The sequence below is a fragment of the Stegodyphus dumicola genome, chromosome 2 (assembly GCF_044657685.1).
Source record: "Stegodyphus dumicola isolate Sdum_Otavi_A_Nest chromosome 2, ASM4465768v1".
Lineage (NCBI taxonomy): Eukaryota > Metazoa > Arthropoda > Arachnida > Araneae > Eresidae > Stegodyphus > Stegodyphus dumicola.
The window spans coordinates 272,527,844-272,547,777 of record NC_140769.1 but is presented as its reverse complement, the minus strand read 5'-3'; the positions used below and the strand labels follow the sequence as shown (position 1 = coordinate 272,547,777).

At 30.2% G+C, this 19,934-nt stretch overlaps 1 protein-coding gene across 2 annotated transcripts in view; it reads left to right on the top strand.

Annotated features, from left to right (window-relative positions):
- The window catches only part of Cc2d2a (Coiled-coil and C2 domain containing 2A), a 147,505-nt gene that overhangs the window by 33,064 nt on the left and 94,507 nt on the right, over window positions 1-19,934 (top strand). For both annotated transcript variants that reach the window (XM_085812156.1, XM_085812157.1), the window contains exons 13-17: window positions 1,247-1,387; window positions 4,532-4,688; window positions 16,579-16,798; window positions 19,329-19,395; window positions 19,535-19,627. In XM_085812156.1, coding sequence (XP_085668282.1) covers window positions 1,247-1,387; window positions 4,532-4,688; window positions 16,579-16,798; window positions 19,329-19,395; window positions 19,535-19,627 — 678 coding nt within the window. The remainder of the gene's footprint in view (window positions 1-1,246; window positions 1,388-4,531; window positions 4,689-16,578; window positions 16,799-19,328; window positions 19,396-19,534; window positions 19,628-19,934) is intronic.

Below are 19,934 nucleotides of genomic sequence, written 5' to 3'. Positions count from 1 at the left end.
CAAGCCAATTTCCCTTAAAGTCCTCCATGAAGGCATCCCTCCCCTTAGGCAGATAGCCCTAGTGTGCTTTGCCATAATTAAATACACCACCACCCCTTAGAAAATCCTCCATGGAGACATCCCTTCTTTAGGCAGGCAACCATAGCAAGCTTTGTCATGACCAAATAAACCCAAATCAAACCAATCTTTTATTTATATATTTTATTAGTCCAAAAGGGCAATTTGCCCAGATGGGCTATTGATTTCATTTTGGCATTTTGCGTCGATTTACGACAAACATTGTTTCACTTTTCAGATTGTTGCTACCAAATATTATCGCCCTGTATTATATTTAAAAAAATTAAATAATAAAGAATCTACATAAATGTATGCATGTTTCTTGCATTGTGGTAAAACAACTGTACCTAGTTCCATCAAAATTTGAATAACGTAATCTTCCATAGAATATGGGCATGTAGGAGCTCTAATTTGAATTTGAAATTTGTTTTATTATCGATTTCATATTTTGTAACACTTCAACAGATTTTTAATTAACAAACTGAATGATTTCAAAGCGAGCAATGGCAACACTGTACAGGAAGAAAACACATTTTTATCTCCAGCGCACAAGGCTCTCTATTGAAAATTTTAAAGCTATGCTCATTTTAAAATTATTTTGTAATATTGCTGTTGAACATAATTTTATGATTTAAGTTCGAAGAACGTGATATTTAAAAAAATAAAGGTAACACAAAATGTTAAAAAAAATTCCCTGTGGACGTAATTTAACATTTGAAACCTTTCAGACTTGATTTTTTCAGACTTAATTTTCAGACTTAATTTCAGACCTTTCAGAATTAATTTCAGACTTTTAATTTTTTTTCCTTCTTACATTATAAAGCATAATTTATAATACTTCTTCTTTCTCCGAGAAATGCTTTTCTTATCCATTGCATTTTGCTATGACAATTCTTCCTATATATGTTCTTTCATGCTGTATGTTCTATCTATGCTGTATGTTCTTTCATAACAGTAAGCAAGTGTCATAATATTTTTTAAAAAAGCATATGAATATGAAATTGGTCAAATTGCAGTCACTAATATCTGTGGCATTAGTTCTGTATGAATTTGATATGCACTACTTTTGAATGGAAATGAGAAAAAAAATCATTAGAAAATATTGTTGACTTTTTCTGTGTTATTGATATGTTGATTTTTCTGTAGAATGCATTAGATTGTATATCATTCTTCTTTTAAATCTTAAAAGGCAAACAAAAAAAATTAGGGATGTGAGAGAAGCTGAACAACTGTCTTTGTGGAAGACTATTTTAAGTACATGGGAAGAGTTGAAGAAATGTCGTCAGAATCAGGGTTTCACATCAACGTCCTTGAATCTTATGATTAATGAGTATGACAATTTTATTTATTATTTCAGTTTTGAATGTTTGTTATTTATAACTACTAATATTTGAAAATTATACATTCAGAGTATTTAAAATGAAATGTATCACTAAATATCTCTTAAACCATACAGATAGCCCTCTAGGCTTTGCCATAGTCACATACACACTCTTAAACCATATAGGCTACATTTAATCTAAAATTATTCTATTACTTACCTTAAGCAGAGGTTGTGAAGTCATAATAGTTTATTCTAGGGAGGCAAAAATACTTTCCTGTATGGTTTTCATTATAATTAATTATGTATAGAGGTGTTAAATATTAAAAGTAAGTAATTGCAAAGAATGATTATTATTATTCTGCCTCAGTTTTCCTACATACCTTGATTCTTCATGCATTCTTTCAATATTATATTGCAGAAAATTAAAAAGCAGTTGTACTTTGTTAGCACTGAAAGTGGTTCATAGTAATTTCTGTTAGCAAAAAGCAGGTAAGAATTTTCCTACAGTTAATGAGCTGACTCTTTTCTGATTCTGCATGATTTCTATACAGGACTTCATCTTATTTTAAATTAGTCTTTAAAATTAGCAACTGGGGAAGATAAGTCATACACATCCTTTTCAGTATTTCCAAAATTTTTGCTGTTAAATATGTACCATTGATTGTCAAACTTAACTTTTTCAAACCACTTTTGTAAAGCACCTTCAAAATGAATTAAATGTGTGCCAGATTGAAAATGATTGAAAGAAATGTTTTTTCATTTTAATATGAATGTAAAATTTTGAAATTAAAAAAAAAGTAATTTTGATCCAAGTTTTTTGGGGGTTTTAATTCCTTTAATGATTCAACTTTTTAAAAGTTTGCATCTTTATTTTCAAAAATGAAGCATTTTCTTTTCTTATAAGCCATTTTACTTAAATAAATAATAATAATAATAATAATAATAATAAAAACACCTCAATGTTTAATAGTTTGTAACAAACGAAATAGGAGGAGGATGAACAGCCATAGAAGAAATATCCAAGTGCATAACTGGAATGAAAAATATTTTACATGACCACATTTAATATTTTTGTAATCTTCATTGTTTAGTCAAGGGTAAGGTCAGTGCTCTAATTCAAGCTGGCAGAAATTAGCAAAATCATATAAGAAAATTTAAGAAATATGATAAAATGGTAAAAACTAATTGAAATGGGAAATTTTTTTTATTTGGGAAATTTTTTTCATAGTAGAGAAATTTATACCACATGTTATTAAGAACATTTCTGGCCCATACAATAATTGTGTGTGCAGTGCAGGGAATAATAAATGTAAAATGTAAAGAATATGAATAAAATTTCATTTTATCTTTTTATTTTATGAATTAATTTTAATGGTATTGCCTAAGATTTACTTATCTGTGGCTATGGAAAGTAATGTCAGTTAATTGCAACAATATCATCGAATATAGTGTAATTAGATATTCTCTCACAAAATTCTTTGAAATATCTGATAAGCAATTTAGTTTCTTAATATCTTAATTAAACTATAAGTGATTATTGAATTTGACTTTTAAATTTTAAGTTTCAAGTTTAAGTATAATCATATTGCAAAAAAATTCTGTAAATGTAGTTTTTTTTTTTTTTTTTTTGGAAGTCCAAATAGATAGACATATTTTTGCATTTTAAGCTATAATTCAGCTAGTTATTTAAAAATAAATTATAGTTAAATTTCATTTAAAACTTTTTTAAATGCACTGCTATAGTTTTATATTAGAAAGTAAAGCAAGATTAGATAGGGATTAAAGAAATAGACTACACAGTTTTTAGGTTATTTGGCAATGTTACTTGATTAACACTTCTATTTTTACTTTCAATTTTAATTAAAAGAATAAATGATACTTTAAAAAAGATGATCAAAAACCTTTTTTATCGTTTCCCCCACCCCAAAATCACAGATGTGGTCTTCTATTTGCAAGTTTCCTGTCTAAAATAATCTGCCAGTCTAAAAATAAATTTTGCAGTATTAGATACAAGCTAGTTGCAGTTTTGCAATATATGGTTTAATGATATCTATGGTTTAATAATTGTTTTGATTCATCTGATTTGGAATGCATAAGAATTAATAAAAAGTCATTTTTATGGAACTTTTTTTATTAGTCCAAATGGGCTTTGTCTCTGAGGTACTATTGTTTTCCTTTTGTGATTTTGCATGGAATCACTCTGAATGTCTATTTCACTTTTCAAACTGTTGCCACCAAATGTTATCGCCCTGTATTATATTTGAAGAAATTAAATAATGAAGAATCTGCATAAATGTATGTATGTTTCTCACATTTTGATAAAATAATGGTACCTAGATCCTTCCAATTTTGAATGATGTAATCCTACTGTGAATATGGGGATTTGGAAACCCAAATTTGAAATTTGGAATTTGTTTTATTATTGATTTCATATTTAGTAAAACATTAACAGATTTTTGATTTACAAACTCAAGGATTTCAGCAAGCAATGGCAACGTTGTACAGAAAAAACATTTTTATCTCCAGTGCATGAGATTGTGTAGCAGAAATTCTAAAAATATGCTAAATTTAAAATTGTTTTGTGATATTGCTCTTGAACTGAATTTTATGGTTTAAGTGCGAAGAACATGATATTTGATAAATTAAGGTAACCCACAAAATGTTAAAAAAAAAAAAAAAAAAAAAAAAAAAGCCTATTTGAATGTAATTTAAAATCTGAAATCTTTCGGATTTTCTTTTTTTTTTTAAATAAATATTTTTTTTTCTGTGTACTTGTTTAAAATTTCAACTAGGAAACTAGTGAACACAAATATTTTGTATAATATGCATCATACTGAAAATAGAATTTATATGATTCCTTGGATTAAGATCTCCTTGATCACTGATATGAGTCTCATGATTATCTTTGAATGTATCCCTTTACCATGCAAATGATTCTCATTTGCTGTTAGGCTACATTATACAAACATGTAATTGATTCCAGTATGCTGTTTGGATACATTATTCTTCTACGAAAGACTTCTGTTTTTTCAACAAATAAATTAGTTTCAAGCATTTTTAGCATTATCATATTGGTTACTTGATAATATAACATATTTTATATTCTATAGTATGTTCTTAAGTTCTTAAAATGCTTGTATGTATTTTTAGAGAAAAATGTGATGAAGCCATTGAAAAAGAAGAGTGGGAAAGAGAACTTCTTGATGAACTAGAGGAAGAAATGGAAGATTATGAAGCTCGCTCTGAAAAATTATTTGAAGAGTATGAAACTGCAATGAATAAATGGAAGCAATGGAATAAAGCTCAGGTATCATTTTGCAGTTATGTACTTCATTCTCTTTTAGATAATTTAATTGCATATGTTTATGCAGAATTATTTTAAAGTTGTTTTTTAAGTAATAGGGGACCGGAAAGTAATGTCGCTTTCTTACATTAAATTCACATGAACAAATTTTTAACACGTTTTTATTTTTAATCAATAATGTAATCACCCTCGTTACCAAAAACCTTTTGCCATCTAGTGTGCAGATTTTCAATCCCCGGACCAATATAAATCAATTGGTTTTTGAGTAAAATATCTCAAAATGGCATTTTGGACATCATTGAAATTTTCAAATTTTTTGCCACTAAAAAAATGTTGTAGGGATCGGAATAAATGGAAATCCGAGTGTAGGATATCGGGCGAGTATGGTGGGTGATGCAGCACTTCCCATCCCAATTCATTCATTTTTTCCAGTGTCCGTCTTGCATTGTCATGTTGCAGAATGATGCCTTTTCTATTGACAATCGCCGCATATTTTTTTATTAAAGATTGGTTCACTCGATCTAACTGTTCGCAATAAAGATCTGCATAAGCATTTTGTCGAAGTTTCAGCAATTCAAAATGAACAATTCCACGAATACTCCACCAAACACACAGAAGTGTCTGTTTGGGATGTAAACACTTTGTAACCCCTATTAAAACTGCCTTTTGCGTTTTGGATTATCATATAGGACCCATTTTTCGTCTCCAGTAATCAAATGATCAAAAAACGGTTCTGTATGGTGACGTTGAAGCAATATGCTGCATGTGATGGATCGGTTGGCTTTGTTCTCTTCGGACAGATTATGGGGGACTCAAACACCCGCTTTGCTTATTTTTCCATTCTGCTTTAAATGTTCTTGGATGGTCGACCAAGGTTGGTTAAGAGTGTTTGACATGGATTTGCTTCCACTTCTGCCCTTAGCATGTTGTTGTTGACATGTGCAGAAATGACATTACTTTCCAGTCCCCCTATTATTTGATAGCATTAATGAAATTAATATGAAAAATACGTAATAATTTCATCACATCTCATCCTATTTATTGGCATATGTTTTTAAAACAGAAAGAAATGGAATATTTTTTTTTTCTGTAAAATAAAGCTGTTCAGAAATAAAATGAAAATTTTCATCTTTACCGCTGGGCGGCCCACCAGCGGCCGAGCGGTAAAGTCGCTGAACACTGGTAGTTCGGTCTGAGGTTTGAATCCCGCAAACGGGCTGGCTGCATAAGTGTTTTCGTGGTTTTCCCCATGTGTAACGTGTATACGAGCCAGTTTCCCTTAGAAAGTCCTCCACGAAGGCATTCCTCCCCTTAGGCAGATAGCCCTAGTGTGCTTTGCCATAATTAAATACACACCAACTTTTTTTTGGTTAAACTTATTTGATTCTTTCTTTCAGAATTCGAAATTTAGGCTTAATCCAAATATAATTCGCACATTTTTCGATTTATTTTTAAAATTTGTATTTTTAAATATATTTAAAAATTTTTTCCAAAGAAATATATTCTTGATCGTTATTATCAAAGATAGGCAGTTTTTGTTTAAATGAATATAGAATATACAGTTGAAAGTACAAAAAAGGAAAAATTTATAATTTTCATCAATATTATTTATTACCAAAATTTTTTAATAAACAAATAACTTAATGAAGTAAATAATGAGCACTAATAATGTTTTATAGTGTGAAAGCACTCAAAACATCTACCTCTATGAAGAGGTATGCCGCAGAATTTACACATAAAACAAGTTTCACTTCGCACATTTTGAGATGTATACACTCAACATTCTCTTGTGTAAATGTTTTCTTTCTGGTTCCAACAATTTTTTCTAGAACGTGTTTTTTCATATCCATTGACAATATTCCTGGTTTTACATATTGGTGCATTTTGAAAGTTGGCATATTTGTTATAAATGATAATAACGCCAAATGTGATTTACGTACTTCATCAAAAGTATTCGAAAGTATGAGCGATGACCATTTTTCTGCTTGTGCACAAAAAAAGGGGGGAGGAAAACTAGTTGCTGTAAATTAAGAAGTTTGCCAAGTGAATTATTTTTGGTGTTAACTAAAAAAAAAAAAAAAAAAAAAAAAAAAAAAAATTGCACCATGATAAATTTTAAAATTTTTTTCCAGAAATTAATATCTAAGCATAATTTGAATCGGAGAATCAAAGTACGGAAAGAAAATTGGTATGCTATTTCAGAAAAAGTCCAATTTTGTGTTAAAATAAATATGTTGGGACAATGCTGTATATAAATCTAATATATATCCTAAGTCACACTTTCAAGACATGAAAAATGCAATTTGAATTTCATCAATTGCCATCAATTGTAGAAGAGATATAGAACTGCCCCCTTTCTTTTTGCACAGTGTACATATTACAGGAATAAATTATAAATGTTTTTATAAAAGAAGGTGCATGCATGTGTCTCTGTGTCATGTAAACTTATTAATAATGCATTACTTATTTTGATGCTTATTGTTTATATAGTTTAACAGATTATGTGTGGCAATAGTAATAGATATTCAAGTTTAAGAATGATGTAACAACACTACCAGAGTCTTGCTTTTTTCTTTCATGATAATCAAGTTTGTTTTCATTGTAACTGATTCTATTATGTAAAGTGTTTTAATGATAGAGATTATTTCTAAATCTATGATGCGAGTCTTTAATTAAAGGCTACTTTCTGCTGAAGTGTGATTTATAATTTTAAGAACTGAAAGCTGAAAAAGTCGGTGATACTTTTTTCTCGTAAGCTTTAACAAAACTGAGAACAAAGTGGAAATGTTTTTGTAAGTACTGGCTTCAGGAATGATGTACTTTTTTTAATCTTATTATTTTACAGTTTTATGTGCATATTAAATTAAGAGATGTTGGCTTGAAATCTTCACATGTAGAATATTCAGTTTCATTAAATTCATTGCCAAACAATCTCACTGAGAGTAGATTTCTTTAGCTTTTGAAACTTCAGATGTTTAAAATTAATATTACAGTGTTTTATTTCTTTTACTACAATATTTAGCCTTTATAAATATGTGACATTTGCTATGAAATAGAGATGATTATATTTGTTATATCAATTTCTCATTTTTATTAAAAATAAAATGAACTTAGTATCACAAGTTGACTATTAGCTTGGTTCATAGATTCTGCAAATGTCAGTGAAAGGTAATTAGGTTAATCTTCGGATTATGGTAACTTGGCAATTTTTTGGTGAAAATTTGGCGACCAACCCTGCTACAGCAACCTGCTAGTTTTTTTTTGGATGCCATTTTTTTTTCACAAAGTAAAGGCATGTTTTTTTTTACTCAACATTATTTTTCAACAATCTGCTAGCTGAATTACACTTATGCTAGAAATTTTATGGAACAAAAGGGCTTAATCATGACGAAGATAAGGTGTGAAATTGGGAGAAAGTACAGAATCGCCCACTGCTTGCTGCGTTTTTAAGAATTGCATTGCACATACACGGTATCATCCATGTACACGTTGACCTATTTTCACTTAAAAAAAATCCCAGAATTGCACAAAAATGGTATTGTGCACACTCTTGACTTTATCCATGTACACTGCTAAAGTCCTAGCTAGTAACCTTTATCACCTTACCAAAATGTCGCCAAACTACCTGTTACCATATTTCAAAGATTAGCCAGTAATTAATATACAAATATTGCTATTGAGCTGAAAATCCACAAAACAGCTAGATATTAAGTATCTAGATGAAATAAAACATGCCTGGATTGCTCTCCATTCAGAATGTTGCCATTTTTCTTTTATGCCATGCCCATATTTACAGTCTATAAAGAATTGAAATGGAAAAATGAATGAATCTTCTTTTTGATCAGAGACATTAGGAATCAGTGGTGACAATATGACTTTTTCCCAGAGCTATTGCAATTGACACTCCAGAGATTAAGTCGCCCTAAAGCAGGTGTGTCAAATTCAGTATCTCTGGTCGGTCAAATAGTCATCAGTGTAATATAGTACTGGATGCAAGGGGGGGAAAGTCATTTTTTTACTTAATAATGTATTTTAAAAATGAGGAAATACATAAAGTATTTTAAGTTAAAATAACACACTGAATACCAATTGAAGGGCTTGCAGGAAAAAGGGTGCAGCTCCACTACATTTTGCATTCATGGGTCTTTTTTCTTAAAAAAAAAACAAAAAACAAAAAAAAAAAAAAAAAAAAAAAGTTCTTTGCATTGGAGTAGCTGTAAAAATCATTTAAACTAGCACTTTTAATGAGGGCAAATGTTTAAAATGTAAGTTAAAAAACAAATTTTTGAAATTTTTAAAAAAATTTCCGGAAATTTAAAAATATGGAACCTTCTTGCTGCAAGCCTTTCAATTATTATAGGAAATAAAGCATCAGCATAATATTCATAAATCTGCAAGACTAGTTTTGAAGGTTTAAATATAGAACCTTCTTCTACAGCTGAAGAAGAAGGTTCTATACTTAAATCTTTGAAACTAGTTCTGCAAATTTATGAATATTATGCTGATTCTTGTAGCTTTAACTTCTCCAATATGTAAATTCTTATTCAAAACTGTAGTTCTTAAAAAAATAAATAAATAAAAAATAAAGAAATTATAGTAGTAGATGGCCATTTCTTGTTTCTTTCCGAACACCTGGCATTTTTTTCTTGCAACCAGCTTTCAAATGTCTGGAGACATAAGAATAAGAGTTCTAGGGGAGATTTCTTCCTTTTCATAAGAGTAGCAGAAAAGGATTCTCCAGTTTAGGTTTCTCCAGTTCTCCAGAAAAGGATTCTCCAGATTGTTTTCTAAACATCTTGCTGTGATTTTTAACCCGTAACAGGGGAGGTGAAAAAGTTTAACATAACAGGGGACGTGCAGTCTCAGAGACCGCACATTATAATAAATTTTTAAAAATCGTCTAATTAAAATATCATCATGATATTTCACTTAGATGTTCTTTGAACATTTTACTCTGGAAAGAAAATATGTTTTTACACTTTAAAGTGAAATTAAATTTTTCCCAGAAAATTTCCCCATAGCCTTAAATTTTTCGATGAAAATCATATGCTGTGCTAAATTCTATAAAACTAAAAATAAGAATGCATCTATTTTGAATTAACTATTTTACTATATTATTTAATATTTAAAGCAAATTTTAACCGGAGAAAATTGCATGTAGCACAATACAGAAAAATTTTGATGGAACTTGAAATATCAGTATCTCACTGATTATCTGATAGCAAACAATTTAGTTTTCATCTTCTTTAGCACATTCATTGCATAACTTTTGCGTGCATTCCAAACAAACAGGGTCTTGGCAAGATAAACATAAATATGCTGTCTTTCTTTTCTTGCTTGGGGGGCTCAGACGACATGTTCTCCTTGATTTTAATTTTGCTTCTTTTCTACACTACTCCACATCCTTAGACTCAGCTTCTTTTCCTAAAATCCACTTTATCGTCAGGTACAATTCTCGATTTATTCTTGGATTTTTCACTTTCTTGTGTAGTAGTGGTTGGACTAATTCTCTTGCTAATTCTTTCAAAAACACCATTCTGGTCATAACAGGGTTTTGGTTATAACCTTGGTGCAAAATGTATGCGTTTACTCTACTCATATCTACTAACCAGTAGAAAAGAGCCGTAGGCCAACGCATTGTTCTCCTACTACAGGAATGGAAGAATATTTTTCATCTAAAGCATCAACACCACCTTTGGTTTTGTTATAAAAAGCAATTATTTTAGGTTTCTGTGTTTCCGAGTCTTTTTCTATCAAATGATGACATCAAAACCACTGCTCGCCTCTTCTTTGGAACAAATGAAATCAAGGTTATGTTCTTAGTAAATCCATACAATGTTGAATTCTTTTTTCTTGACTTAGTACATGGAAGAAAATCTCTCGAAATTTCTTTTTTATTTTTTTTTAACAGTTAAAACGTATGTCAGTCCATTTTTCAACAGTTCTGTGGTAAGTTCTATGGAAGAAAACCAATTGTCTGCTGTTACATTCCAGTTCGTATTAAAAATTGGTTTGTTCAAACGCAGAACAGCTTGACTTGGTTTGCTGAATTTTTCCAACTCTCTTCTACGCTAATTTCATCAGAGTCTTTTCCACAATAAAGATAAGCATTGTAAGAATAATTTTTCTGGGCATCAGTCAAACACATAACTTTTAATCCATATTTCACAGGCTTTTGGGGCATATACATTTTAAAGCGACACTTTCCTCTGAATCCAACAAGCATTTCATCAATGCAGATGCAAGTGCCTAATGTGTACACTTTCTGGGAGTTATAAATGAATAAATTCATCACTTCAGAAATAAGTGCTGCCAGATCAGATTTCTTTCGTTCTTCCCTATCATCTGGGTTATCAAATTGCAAATTTGAAAGTAAAAATTTAAAATGTTTCATTGACGTAACTGCACGAAAAATATTGCGGCCAGTTCCATCTGTGGCAAATAAACATTCAATATCCTCATGATTGGATTTGAAGACTGATGTGTAAATAAGTATACCCAAAAGAGCTCTCAATTCATCAACACAGGTACAGTCAATTTCACCTTTAATCAGACCACATATATTTTTTATTTTTCTTTCAATTTTTAGATTTGTCCATTTCACAATTATGTTTAAAATTTCGTCAGTAAAATGTAGTTGCCATTCATTTTTTGGATCTGAATTATCAATTTTTCCGTAAGGTCTTAGTCCAGGAAGTCTTACGATATAGTGAGCTGGCCTTCTAACTTTTCGATTTGGTTCAACGGATGACCATTTGAACCAATTTTTTCCATAGTAGTATTTTACGGAATTAGTTGTTTCTAGATCAGAGAAATCATTGCTGTCTGCAGAAAATTCAGAGTCTGTTGAGAGGGCACTTTCGCAGAAATTTTCTTCATAGTCATCTTCTTCTCTAAAATCACTTCCAACTTCGTCTAGAATTTTTTTCAGTTCTTCTGCATAACTTGGATCAGAAGGATAAATGAATCTCCATGGACCTAACTTCAGAGCCATGTGTTCACTGCTGCTGAAAATTGTAACACTGAGAGGAAGGTGAGGTCTCACAGACCGCTCTAGAAGAATTTCAACAGATACACTTGCCAAAGCATTATGATAGGAAGGGGTCAGAAAGAAGGTCACGAAACGTGAAGCTAGGGGAAGAATCCATTCAATTGGACAAAGCATGCAATAGGGCTGATGTGAGGAACATGTGGCGCGGTTCGTCAGACCGCACGTCTCCTGTTATGGGTTAAGGTTAAGTTCACATCCAGTAAATGTGGCAACATGCTATTGATTTCTACAGTCAAAAGTCGTTAATCCGGACTCGTCGGGACTTCGCCGATTCCGGATTATCGATTTTTCCGGATTATAGATCATCAGTTTAAATCTGCTAAGATGGCATGCAGAAATTCTAAAATTAAAAATATGAAACCGTAATTTATGAAATAAAGAACAATTATAATCTAAAGGGTATCAAAATTTACAAAAAAAAAAAGCTTCATATTTATTTGTTTACTTATTAAACATTTCTTTCAATGTAAGTTGTTTAAGTTGCTTCGTTTTATGTGATAATACTTTCTCTTTAATTCTATAAACAGACATAATTTCTTGTTCAGTTACAAAGTTCCGCTGTTCAAGTCCCGTTAATTGCTGTGCCGAGAATACCGACTAACTTCTCAATCGAAATTTTTTCGTTTTCACTAACCTCTCTGTCACATTCTTCATGTCTTTATCCATTTTTTGCAGCAATTCCACTTTTTGTTTGATGGACATCGAAACATACTTTAGTTTATTACGATCCTTTGAGAGCTCCAGAATCGGAAATTCTATTTGACATAATCGAAAGTTCAAGTTTACTTTTATAAAATTGCTCTTACAGTCTGCAAAAAATAATAAGCCGGATCCAATTCGAAGATTAAGCATCAACGCAATCATCAACATTAACTGAAATAGATAATTAGATAATTTTAGCTTATACCGTCCGTTATACATAAAACGTGCACGCAAAAACGTTTTCTGCGCTTGCTCACACGCATATGCGCAGTCGTAAAAGGTCTTACGCGCACGCGTAAACGTCTATGCGTATGTGTCAACGCGGCGCACGCGCAGAAAGTTTTTACCTTTGAGGTCCGGATTATAGATCATTCTGGATTATGGGTGTCCGAATTAACGACTTTTGACTGTAATCACACAAATGGATTTCTCCTCCTTCATCAAATCATAGAAAATATTTTCATATAAATGCTTTTTCTATTCTGTGATAACACTGTTATTTTTCTACAAGTAATTAAAAAACTGTGTTTATGCCATTACTTCTTACTGGTTTGTTTTCACATTAGCTCCAATAAACTTGTCAGCCATTTTCATGTTTGATACTCCATCTCATCAGATGCTTTCTTAAATCATTTAAAACATGTAAATTATATTGAGTTTCAACTGTTCTTCAGATGACTATATAAGGTATTTCTCCTGCCTTCTTAAGGAGCCTTCATTGTGTAGTGGTCTGTATGCTCAGCATGTTTGAGAGGTCCACAGTTCGATTCCTGGTGAAGGCGTTGCTAATTTTTATCTTCTCTGCTTATAAAAATACCTAATGGCGCGGTACTGCACAACTGAAAGTGACACATGCAAACCTATGGTTTTGCACACTTGAGATGTGCAGTTGATTGTTACAGAAGATTTGTCCATGTCCAGATCTTTGACATTGGTAGCAAATCGTAGGTCTTTTTCCAGGTATGTATTTCCTAATTTTCATCTGAAGGTCAGCAAGAGACTTGGCAGAATAAATATTTCTTCTTTCTTCAGTTCTGCAAGGTGAAGCAAAGAAAAGAGGAAGTTTCTTAATTCCATCTGGAATTTGTTTCAGGAGTTATTTAACTTTGAGTACTGGAATACCTTTGCCACAAAGCTCCTTCATTATATCTTCTTCAGTCATTTCCATCAGGGGTCCACAAATGACAACTTTTATTGGAAACTGATTCTTACTTGTGCTGAAATGTGCTGAACTGCACTTCTTAAGACCAGCAAGTGCATTTTCAGGCTTAGCACTTGAGGCAAAGTTGACTGTAACTATATCCTTAGATAGCAATCCGGTATTATTATCACATCCATAAGTTGTGAAAAGCTTCTGACTTCCTTCTGGAAAAAGGCTGTTTTTACGTAGTTTATGCATAGTAAAGTATTTGAAACTTTAAAAAAATAAATATCGTTAAAAATAATGGATTAATTTTTTGTTGAAAATGTTGTTTTTTAAGATGGCAGGCAAATGTAAATAAATACATTTACTATGAGTATAAAATACTAAAGTAAGGTTAAATTATTACTTTCATATAGCTAAGAAATAGAATAAAAACACCGCTATAAAAACATTGCACCAACATTTAATTGGATTATAATATTACTTAAATTGAATATCAAATTAAAAACATCATACCAACTTTTAAAAGAATTAAAATATTACTTGAATTGAATATCAAATTAAAAAACCATACTAATGTTTAAAAGAATTAAAATATTACTTAAATTCAAATCCTTTAAAATAAGTTTTATAGGATATAATTATTTAACGTTAAAACATATGTGGCAATAAATGTCTTGGCAATTTTTGAAAACAGTGTATCAATTTTTTTAATAAAAATTGAAATATACAATTTTAAAGTAAAAGAAAAATATGTACTTACATTGAGTATTTAACCTGTCATATATTGATAAGTACCACAAAAAAAAAATCGGAATCATAATTTAGATATCAATGAAAAAATTTGAAAAATGTAATATAATTTAAAAAGTGTAATCTAAGAAAAAAATTTGAAAAATGCAATCTAAGGAATTTGAAGAGCTGGATAATAAAATTTTAAAATGGTGCGGTAATGCACAAATATTCAGCAACCAATCAGGGAGCTGATTACAGCTCGTTGATGCACAAATATTCTGTAACCAATCATGGAGCTGATTACATCATGAATGGAATTAAAATTATTTAAATAATCATACATAATAAAATCATTTTCAAAAATGCAAAATTAAATTGTATTTTAATATTTAACAGCCATAAATAATGTTTAAAACATTAGATTAAATTTATAGATATTAAAACCAATTACTTTTAAAGTAATGTGACGTCATTTATTACATCATCCACAACATAAAATTCCATAAAATATTATAAACAAAAAAAGTTTTTATTTCAAATAAAAATGCAAAATTAAATTGATTTTTAATATTTAGAAGCCATAAATAATATTTAAAACATGGAATTTATGCATGATAAAATGCATTATTTAAAAAATAAAATGACAACAAAGTATCGGTTACCATAAATAACTTGTCTAGCAATGGTTTACCATAAGTCGTATCGCTTGCCAAAGAATATCGCCAAGTTCCGTGCAACCGTCTACCAAAGTAGCACTAACTATTGTTAAGGTCGAACACAACTAAGGCATTGAGGATTCCGTTGTCATTGTAAGCTTCTTTTGATCTTAGACCAGAATTTATCCTCATTAATCCTGTTCACTGTAACAGTAAAAAAATTGTTAGCAATACTTTGCCTAAGCTTAGGTATCGCATTGTCATACACAAGTTGGGATTCTCTCGGCACAGATTTTTGTCTTGAAAAGAGAAGACAGAAGGAATGGTTATAAGCGCAGAGAGAAGGTTCTATTATGGCACATCACTGGCATTGATAGTTAGACATTGCTATTAAATATGACATGAAATTGTAAATAATATTGAAATGGCTAAATTACAGTACTATTATTGACTGAAACACGTAAATTCATGACTTAATACTTTCACTGCTGTTCAGACATATGAGGGGGTGTTATTATATAATACCTACCATGGAAATGAATGTGTTAATTATGTTCGAGAAATGACAAGAAGTAAAGTTACTATTTATTCTTATTTACTAAGAGTAGTTTAAATGTTAACAGTATGTTCTGCTTGTAAGGAAATTTAAATTTTCAATGGCATTATTAGCCCAAAAGGTCTCAAAATGGGATTTTGTATTAGTACTTTTTTTTTTGCACTATGAAAGGTGTATACCACTTTTCAAATAGTTGCCACAAAATATTATTACTTTAGATTGTTCTTAAAGAAATTAAATAATGAAGAATCTACATGTATGTATATATGTTTATTGCATAATGAAAAAAACTTTACCTAGAGCTGTCTAATTTTGAATAACATAGTCCTTCACCCTAACAAATGCACCTGGAAGCCAGAATTTTGAATTTGTTTTATTATTTGTTTCATAGTTTATAAAACTTTAATGAATTTTTTATTAACAAACTCAACAGTTTGAAGGAGAGTAGTAGCGGTACTGTATGGAATAAAACACTTTTATCTTCAGCACATGAGACTTTCTATTGGTAATTCTAAAAATGGCATATCTATAAATATTTTACAATTTTGAATTGAGTTTTGTATGGTGAAAGTCCAAAGAACATTATATTAATAAAAATCTTAACACATAAAACGTTCATAATTAAAATGACAAACAATTTTTTTTGTTAGCCATCTTGCTAAGAAAACTAAGTATTGCTATGGTGAACTGAGAAGAGACTGAAAAAGTATAAAAACATATGTCAACACTTAGCAATGCATTGGAAATTCTAAAAATATGTTGCTATGCAGCATTTAAAAAATTTGTGATGTTGTTGTTGAACTGCAAGTGGCGTAATTATGAAGGAAATGATGCTTACTAATAAAGCTAAAAAGATTAAAAAAAAAAAAAAGTGAGGTAACAGGAGCAGACTGATAAGCCTTTGAGCTCAGTGAGAGCAAAAAAAAACCTTAACAAACCCCTTTGGGCAACCTTTAAAATCTGAAACCTTTCAGTTTTGTTTTATAATGAACTTGTTTGTACTGTTATTATATTTATAATGAACTTGTTTGTACTGTTATTGATTTTAGAAATTAGCTAAAAAAAGACAAAAGCTTCGGAGAAAGCTAGAAGAAGAGCCTGATGTGGAGTATGATAGTGATGTGGGAGATCTACAGGCTACAAGGTTTGAAGATGAAAAAATTTTGTCTGAGCCAGAAATGGCAAAACCAAAACCTGTTTCAAAATTCAACTCTGCAATTACTTTGGAGAAACTAAAGCATAATGCTCTTCAAATGAGGAAAAAGCCAGGTAATTAGAATAGACTTTAGAATTGGAACTTTGAAAATTCAAGGACATGAATTACTTCTTCCAAAAGTGTGAACTGTAATCTGTGTACCTAATCTATTTTTTATAAGATTGTCGATTATATTATATTAATTGAAACAAATGGGTGAAATTATGGTTTACTTTTGTCACATAGCTGTTTCAAAGACTATTATGAAAAGTTATAAAAATACTGTGTATGCATTAATCATTATTATTGCCTAGGAATTGTAATGGATGTTTTATAACCTGATTTTTAGTTTAGCTATGCAATCAGGAGTTTCTGGATTAGCTAAAAAATTGTGCGTTGTTGTCAGTGTACTTCAGCATTTGTTGTTTCTTAAGATTTTAGCAATTTAGTTTTAACCACTCCAATGCAATTTTATCAAATGCCTTTTTTTAAAAGAAGAATTGAGCTTGCAAGATTGATTTAGATGTTAGTGTTAAAATCAGTTTTTATCAGGTGAATTTTAACTTTTCATATAAAGATTAATTTTTTAATGGAATTGCAATTATTTTTAAAAACAGCTTACTTTTTTGTTATGTTAGCTGTGAGAAATACATTTTTCTTCACTTCCATCAGTAAACCGTCAATCCTTGTGAAGGTAATGTGATTTTGATTGAAAATAAGTATTTGTTGTTGTTGTGCCCATATTACATGGAACAATGGTTGCTAGAGCCTACTCCAGGAGAGGTTGAACTTCTATTTTCTACTCCCAGTTTTGAGGGAAGAGCACTAGGGGGGATCTGCGGGTCTCCTACCCCTCTCCACTCCCACCTATCCACGCGAGAGGACTTTTGGTTTGCCGCATATTTAGAGTGCCACCATGCCACATTGACATGATACATTTACAGATTTATAGTTGGCTCCACTAACCACTATACCATCTGGGGGACAAATAAGTATTTAAATTATATAAATTGCCATATTGTATTTAATATTTTTATTCATTTTACTGCTGATCTCTCTAAGAAATCCATGAATATTCAGCAGCTCTAAAATTTTCCTTTGTAATACAAATCTAATAAGTAAAATTAAAGGAAGGAACTATGTTTCAGTTATCATTAAATGACCGTGTGTATATAAAATCCAAAGTGTATATTAAGTGTTAATATACACACTGATACTGATAAAAGGAGTATACTTGACTACTCGAGAGAAAAGCAATAATAGTTTTATTGAAGATTGACATTTATCTATATCCATTCTGTTCTTTTGCTCATTGAGATTATCTGGTCCCCCCCCCCAACCAGAAAAGGGGAAAAATTAGATGTGTGCTCACTGGGAATCAAAACATGCATCAGGGTGATTGGTGAGGAAGCACAAGACCAAATCCGGATGGTTGTAAATCATTATCCACAATACTTTAGTTTCAACACTATTGTAATGATTATTAGATTTTTTTTTTCCAATGGGAAACATAGAAAATCAGATCCACTGTCACTGAGAGTTGAACCACAGTTCTTTCAACTTTTATTTAATGTACTAGCAGAATATCAGAAGAATGCTCTATTTCTTTATATGCTTTGATAGAATCAGATATATGGGTCTAAGAAAGCATGAAAGCTCAATAAATTTAGACCAAAAATTTATGGGTGAAAAATTTTTGCTTATCTATTAAGTAAATAGATCTGCAAATACGGTCAATAAAAATCATGTTTTTATATGTCTTCCAGTGTTGCAATATTGATATTCCTTTGCATTAAAAATTTCTAGATCAAACCTAAGTAACTCTTGATCTGCAGAAATGATTCTTTAATTCTTGAGAGTCAATACTGAATACCTTTAGTAGTTATTTCTATTTCCATGCGTCTCATAAACATTTTTCTTGGAGATGTTTTTGGACTCTTGTTACAGTAACTTGCAGTTTTTGAAGTTAAATTTCAGATTAACCTGCATACAGATAATTAAAAAGAACATTATCAAATTTTACTAATTTTTTAATTCTTGAAAGGCTAAATTCATTGATGCTAACTTTATTTCATCAGCTATTGCATTTAATAGTGAATTACAATATAATTTTCATTCTGTGAAATCTGTGGTAATTTATGTAAATAAAACTGGTTTACATTTAAAAGCTAAAAATGTAGAGTTAAATGTAGGAGAATTTTGTTTATTTACTATATAACTAAAGTAGGAAATAAGATTGCGGACAGAAGATTTTTTGTACTTTGAAGAATAAGGACTGATATCAATGTTTTACAAATTTATAGCTTTTGTATAAAACTATTGTCAGTATAAGATTGAATTTTGCATAATTGGGATATGTTATTAGAGTAATATCTTCTTAAGACTGAAAGCTTGATTACTAATCAATATTCCAGATATATTAGAATAATATTTCTCTTTTAATAACATTTACAGATAGAAAAAAAAAAAAAAAAATGCATGTATTATATTCTTTGATTTTTTCAACTGTTTCTTATCATACCTGTTAACTTTAAAAATATTATTGAATGAGAAGTTAATATTATATATGTTCTTAAAATTTTATATCAAATTTGATGTATTTAGGTGCTCCTAAACTACATATTTCTGTCAATCATGATATTCCTATCACACCTTTGAATCAGTGTCCGAGGTATTGTATGCTGTCATTTGTTTTTGTTCTGATTTTTCATGTTTTTTGTAATTTTAATTTGTTAAGTTATTTTTCTTTTGCAACACTTGTCAAAATATTTTATTGCTTCACTTTTGATAGTTACCAAAATATTTTTAAGGCAAGAAGTGCAAAGAAGAAATGCAGTTTCCAAGAAAAAACTGTACTTCAAGATTATGTATAATAGCAAAAAAGTATCTGAAACTTGTGAAAGGTAAGTGTTTTTTTTTTTTTTTTTTAATTTTTTCTATTATAAATTTCAAAAGATAGATTTTAATCTTTTTTTAAACATTAAGCATTTTAAAAAACAATCAAGTCTGCAACTATTGAGAAGCTTTTTCATTTCCCCTCCCTGTCATCTGTTCTATATATTTCAGACTATATTTGAAGTTGATAAGGAAATATTGTTTTAAAATAAAAAATTTTTAGTTGCTTTATTATATTTAAATAATATTAAAAGTTGTATAAAATATTATTTTCCATACGGTGTTGCCATTGCTCACTTTGAAATTGTTGAGTTT